This window comes from Limulus polyphemus, unplaced genomic scaffold, assembly GCF_000517525.1.
Source record: "Limulus polyphemus unplaced genomic scaffold, Limulus_polyphemus-2.1.2 Scaffold380, whole genome shotgun sequence".
NCBI lineage: Eukaryota > Metazoa > Arthropoda > Merostomata > Xiphosura > Limulidae > Limulus > Limulus polyphemus.
Window position 1 is genome coordinate 68,225 of NW_013665990.1, and position 7,166 is coordinate 75,390.

A 7,166-nucleotide genomic window follows, 5' to 3' on the forward strand; every position below is an offset into this window, starting at 1 on the left:
TAATTAGTAGTGTATAACTTAGTAGGTAAGTGAAACTACTAATTTAGGTGTGTATAACTTGTGGGAAATGAAAACTACTTAATTGGTGTAGTAATAACTTGTGGGATGAAAATTCTATTTGGTGTGTAAAACTTGTGGGATGAAAATTCTATTTGGTGTGATAACTTGTGGGATGAAAATTCTATTTGGTGTAATAACTTGTGGGATGAAAATTCTATTTGGTGTGATAACTTGTGGGATGAAAATTCTATTTGGTGTAATAACTTGTGGGATGAAAATTCTATTTGGTGTGATAACTTGTGGGATGAAAAGCTACAGAATGGTTTATATGTGATGTGTCAACCACGGGTATCGAAAACATTTTTTAGTGTTATAACTCTTGAGACATATCGCTGAGCCACTGGGGAGGGGGAGAGCAGGAATGATAATATTGATATCTAAAACACATAATAACTAATGGTCCTATATGTTCCTGCGTTTATAGTGTAAAGGTAAAACGAAACATCGACTCGTTAACGTTTCGTCTGCGACGAAACTAGTGTACATTCGATATTCACGTTTGGTGAGGAAACTAGTGTATCTTTGACCTTCATGTTCGGTGAGGAAACTAGTGTACATTCGATATTCACGTTCGGTGAGGAAACTAGTGTATATTTGACCTTCACGTTCGGTGAGGAAACTAGTGTACATTCGATATTCACGTTCGGTGAGGAAACTAGTGTATATTTGACCTTCACGTTCGGTGAGGAAACTAGTGTACATTCGATATTCACGTTCGGTAAGGAAACTAGTGTATCTTTGACCCTCATGTTCGGTGAGTAAACTAGTATACATTCGATATTCACGTTCGGTGAGGAAACTAGTGTATATTTGACCTTCACGTTCGGTGAGGAATCTAGTGTATCTTTGACCTTCACGTTTAATTTTTCTTTTGGTAATCATAATTCGCTTGAACTTCAAAACATACATTTAGATATATCTTATCTTTTCAAAGATTAACATAACTGTATGCTTTACAACCTAATTTGTTGAACTATTTGATATTCATTTGGGTGATATGCCCGTCCAATCATGTGAGGTTGTTGTGATTTGTCACAAGCAAGAAAACGACCAAAGGTTTGTCATAGACGAAATGTTACATTTTCAAGTTACATGAAATTTTCCATTGATATTAGTTAAAAATGTTATTACAGGATCTATAAAAATAACCTGTTATACTTGATGAAAAAAGAAAAAGTAACGAGTCGTATAATAATAAATTTTGATTTCATTTGTTTGTTATGTTTTGCATGGGAAGAACAAAACGGTGCAGTAGCACTGTTATAATAACAAAAAAAGAAAATTCCTGTGGTCTGTGAGTATTCTGAAAAATTGTAGACCTCGTTATTCCGAAATATAGCTGTTGTAAAAGTATGAAATACGTAGTAGTGAAACAACAGCAATAAAAGAAAGTATGTAATAAGGGAATGTACAGATAGTTTTAACGACTCATTAAATATGTATTTTTATTACTAAATGCTAGCTTTTGGCTTTCTCTTTGTTACCTCTGTGATTTCTATAATGTGGTATGGTCTGATAGTTTATACAACATGGGAGATAATTGGCTATAAATTGCGAAAATAATAGTTAATTTCGGAGAGTAACTATAAACAGACATGATGGGAAAAGCCTTAAAAATGGAAACGGTTTACATATAGAAGCAATACCGCCTAACTAAGATAGACTTATTTTACAATTTGATTTTTTTATTCGTTTGTTACATTCCCATTTCTGACCGCAGGTTGGACCAGAGTATGAAACTATTTACTCAACCATCTTGCACGACGATGGTCTGGAAGTTTCCTGCTTAAGTCTTCGATTCCTTATAAACCACGATCACTTCACAAATGGGAACATGAGAATAAAGTGCGAGGCCAGCATCCCGCGTGTAAGGTACACGATGAGTGACGAAACACTTGTGTTCAGCGACCAGCTTCAGCACGTTTCAGGACTCCGGATTCGAGAGAACTTGAGTAAAGGTTAGTGACGCTGCTTCAAAACATCCACTCTTCAACGTCAAGGTTGCTAGAGTGAAAGATCAGAAGTCCTTATTCAAGTGGATTTAAGATGTATTTTAGAGAAGTTTATTGATGATAACTGATGGAATACTTTACTTAACTGAGGAGTAAATGATAAGTGAATATCGAATTTCCACTGAAATTTGAGTAAGATCATTCTTTTTTTTTGTTATTTAAAAATATCCTGAAGGGTGTAAACAGTTTGATTCTTGAATGTATTCTGGGATACTATAATAAGTCATTTATAATAATTAGTGCTATCGGTTGCTTGTGTTTCACATAATGTGGAATTCAATAAAAGTAGTGATCCCAGCCGGGATTTCGATTTAATTAAGATGCTATAACGTTCTCTTGTTAATTATTAGTTGTTTCGTATTGAAATTCCATACCATCAAATAAACGGAAAATATTTATATCAAGATACTACTCATAAATCAAAGGTAATTTGTAGCTTTAGTGAAATATAACAAAAAATATACGAATTCTATGAAATAACGCAAGATAACACATAATGGAACAAATTATAAACTTTTGAAATGGATGCTTTTTATTTCAGTCAGTACTGATACCCAGACCGTTATTTTCGTAATCTAAATAATATTATCTTTCTTTCTATGAAAAAAACTAAAGGCCTCTGACACAAGTATTTCAGGGTGTCAGAGTCGATAATGTCAAATGCAACAGCTGTTGGTGGGATTTGCGAAGTAAATGGCCTTTTGAGCTTCACTTAAACATGGGGTTCGATTTTAAACGTAACAGTTTGTTAGACCCACAACGTAGGAAAATAAAAAATAATATTGGCAAAAGAGAAAACACATGTTGTGTGAATTAAATCAGAGGCAGATGATTTAATAAAGAACATAAATTATTATAAAATAGTAAGGATTTTAGATGATAAATGCCAGAGAAATGCTGAAAAATTGAACACGTGCGATACGGTCAATTCCAGCTTAGTAGCGGCATCTTGTGCAACAAACAAGGATTTATACTCTGACGGTTTTATTAACGGAATTTCATTTCTTTACTTTCGCTAAATGTTCTTCAGAGAGAAAATGTTTCTACCAAAAAAATTCTGTCTACTGAAGCTTCAAAACAGAATTTTACTTGATAAGTAGTTAGCAGAAATGTTTTAACTATGTGTATTGTTTGGTAAAATATTTTTATAAGTTGCATGTAAAATCACTACTTTTTTTTACAAGGCCAATATTTTTAATTTTAATATTTTAATTTTTTCGAAATGAATTTGATTTATCCTACTTGGTAAGTTTTCAATAATGTTTAAATATGTAATGTGGCTTTCACAAGTGGGGCATGCAACTTCACATGCTTTACAAAAGACCATTAAAAAAAATCGGAAATATATCTGTAACGTAAATAACTAGGAAATGTAGATTTAAACAAAAAAATTATTTTTATTTTGTATAAATATATTTTAATTGAGTTTTTTTTAATATTTTCCTACACGCATGTCCTCATTGTCATCTTTGTCGATGTTGTGAACCTCCATTTAGTGAAACAAACAATTGTCCACACTTTCTTTATAAACAATGCTTCAATTAAGGGAAATTAGTTGCTGAGTTATTTATTACGTTTTAGGGAAACGTAAAAATTAACGCTCTATACAAGTCTACGTAGCTGCTGTCTTATTTTTAAATTCCAAATATCTAATTTCTGAAGATATACACTGTTGGAAATAATCATGATACACCTATAGGACTCATAAACAATAAACAATGGCGATTAGGCCGTTAATTTATCAATGATACCAAGCACTATTACAGAAAATATAAAACAAAAGCCAATAATCTAGGAAATGCGCTAGTATTTTGTGTGAGAGCCCTCTGTTTTTATGCTGTCACACACTTTATTAATGTACAATTGTGGCATAATGTTCTAGATGTCCTGTATTGTTCCCCTCAATTCAACCAAGCTCTTAAGTCGCCTTTCAACCTCAGTCTTTATACATACTCAAGAAAATGAATATCAGGACATTGTGCAGGACATGCAACGGTCGTGGATGTTCCCATGAGTTGTGTTCTTGTTTTGTGTAGATTTACTTACAGGTAGCTAGGATTAGCTAAGATGTAGCCCCAAACTTCTTTTGATTCCTACTTTGCTTCACTGTAATTTTTGTATATTGATTGTAATACATTTCGTCTCTCTTTGCCATCAACCAAACTGTTGTTGATTGTTGCCGAACAATTTGAATTTGGATTATCTCTAAAGAGCACACGTCTCCAGCTTTTCTTTCTCCAATACTTCTGGTCTAATATCCATTATAGTTTTTTGGTCCGGTAACCTCTTAGTAGCGGTTTTCGAGTACCTACACATCAACTTACACCCTTATTCCTCACCGTTTCCATAATAATTCCCAATACTGTATATCAAATCAATAAAATACAATGGAAAGCATGCATTGTTCTTATATCAGATCAAGAAACCATTCATTTACGCACAGAAAATACCATACAAGTTTAATAGCAAAAACTTAATATTCGTATAAAATATGTTCTAGTTAGCTGTTTGGAAATAGGGGTTATTACATGACGCAGACTTCTAGATAGGAAAACGTAACATCTTGATATGTATATGAATATATCAAAAGACCTGGGGAAAATCTAAATCTAAATAGTCTATTATCAGTAACACTAAGTCTTGGGATTTAGTATAGAATATTACACGTTTATTATAATAAGTAAATAACATGCACTCACACTATAGAAACAATTACCATATATTGCTTGTGTATTGGAGCGTTAAAACATATACATGTACCGATAAAAAAAATATTTACATAACGAACGCAATGTACTTTAAACATCACTTAAACACACTAAAGGATATTAACCTTTAGGCAACCAGGCCTCATGTTTTAAACTTCTAAAGGATATTGAACTATAAAATAACAGTACAGCAATGAATTGTCGCTAATGATAGCTAATGTGGCCTCTTGAATACCGAAATATTAGGTCGTCAAGAAATTGTTTGTTTGTTTCTGAATTTCGCGCAAAGCTACACGAGGGCTAAATTAGCAGTGTAAGACTAGAGGGAAGGCAGCTAGTCACTCGCAATCTGAGGGTCGCGGGTTCGAATCCCTGTCACACCAAACATGCTCGCCCTTTCAGCCGTGGGGGCGTTATAATGTGACGGTCAATCCCACTATTCGTTGGTAAAAGAGTAGCCCAAGAGTTGGCGGTGGGTGGTGAATATCACAAGGTTTCTAGATTTAGCATTAGGTCCATCCAGTGCAATGGTATCACAAGGTATCTAGATTAAGCATTAGACCCATCCAGTGGAATGGTATCACAAGGTCTCTAGATTAAGTATTAGGCCCATCCAGTGGAATGGTATCACAAGGTCTCTAGATTAAGCGTTAGGTTCATCTAGTGGAATGGTATCACAAGGTATCTAGATTAAACGTTAGGTCCATCCACTGGGATGGTATTACAAGGGATTTTACGAATCAGTCTGGTAAGTTGAAGTGATTATACCTTTAACAAGTATTGGGCTTCACTTCATATAGAATTGCGCGGATCCGAATTCAGTATATTGTATATGGAAACCATACGTCTGTTCGCCTTCTTTGTGTCAGTACCTCTGCCACTGAAGGTGGACGGAGGTTATGTTTTCACCCTGTGTGTGTGTGTGTTTGTCAGCAAGATTTCTTGAAAAAGGTTGAATGGATTTGGACGAAAGTTCTTATACATTTGGACTATGACCCAACTTAGAAGTGATTAGTTTTGAAGGGTCAAGGCCATGAACCTACTAATGTAAACTACAAGTGTATATTTTTAGAACATAACTTTCACATTTTTCCTTTTTAATTTCGCCTTGTAATGGAAGATGCGCGAGCGAAATTTAAGTAATTCGTGTATCAGTAGAATAAACCATTTCGTTAATCTAAGCCTGTGTTTTCAGTTTTGCCCTAAATCACTTGATGCATATTCTTAGGAAATATCTGGTCTCCATAACCCTTTCCTTAAAGAAAAAGTTTAATCGTAAAGAATATATGGCTGGTAGTGGTTTACGTGCTGGGCTGTGCATCCGAGGGTCCACGTTTCGCGTCCTATTATCACAAAAATCGCACTCTGTACTTTGATGCCGTGGGTGCGCTATAAGAGTGATGATCAAATCCCGCTATTTGATTATAGTAGCTAAATTGTTAGCGGTAGGAACTGTTGACCAGCTGCCTTCTCCCTAGTCTATTAGCTCAAATTAGGGACGGTTAGCGCAAAAGTTCCTGTGTAGATTTGCTGGAATATCTGCGAACAAACAAAATCAGAAATAATATATAATCAAAATAGTTGCACTGTTTATTTATTTTTTTCATTTTAAGCGTTATTCAAACCAGAAGAAAGACTTGTAAAATACCTTGGCTAAATATAAATTAAATTCATGATTCTTATTAACAATACGATTTATACATTTGTGAAAAAAAAGTAAATAAGAAAGAGCAGTTGTTTGATTTTCTGAAATTTATTCAGATACAAAATAGTTTTCATTCAATATAGTGTAAGTGTGATTGCAAAGCCTGATTGTTAATACTTGCGAGGCCCGGCATGGCCAGGTGGTTAAGGCACTCGACCCATTCCACTGGATGGACCTAACGCTTAATCTAGAGACACCGGTCGTGACACCATTCCATTGGGTGGACCTAACGCTTAATCTAGAGACCCTGTGATACCATTCCACTTGATGGACCTAATACTTAATCTAGAGACCTTGTGATACCATTCCACTTCATGGACCTAATGCTTAATCTAGAGACCTTGTGATACCATTCCACTGGATGGACCTAACGCTTAATCGAGAGACCTTGTATTTCCATTCCATTGGATGGGCCAAATGCTTAATCTAGAGACACCAGTTGTGACAACATTCCATCGGATGTACCTAACGTTTAATCTAGAAACATCAGTTGTGACAACATTTCACTGGACGGACCTAACACTTAATCTAGAGACACCAGTCGTGACACCATTCCATTGGGTGGACCTAACGCTTAATCTAGAGACCTTGTGATACCATTCTACTTGATGGACCTAATGCTTAATCTAGAGACCTTGTGATACCATTCCACTTGATGGACCTAATGCTTAATCTAGAGAC

At 34.9% G+C, this 7,166-nt stretch overlaps 1 protein-coding gene across 1 annotated transcript in view; it reads left to right on the plus strand.

Moving 5' to 3' along the window:
- Positions 1-7,166, plus strand: part of LOC106457839 — a 66,739-nt gene that overhangs the window by 56,046 nt on the left and 3,527 nt on the right. Inside the window, exon 4 of the mRNA XM_022383885.1 lies at positions 1,781-2,018. Coding sequence (XP_022239593.1) covers positions 1,781-2,018 — 238 coding nt within the window. The remainder of the gene's footprint in view (positions 1-1,780; positions 2,019-7,166) is intronic.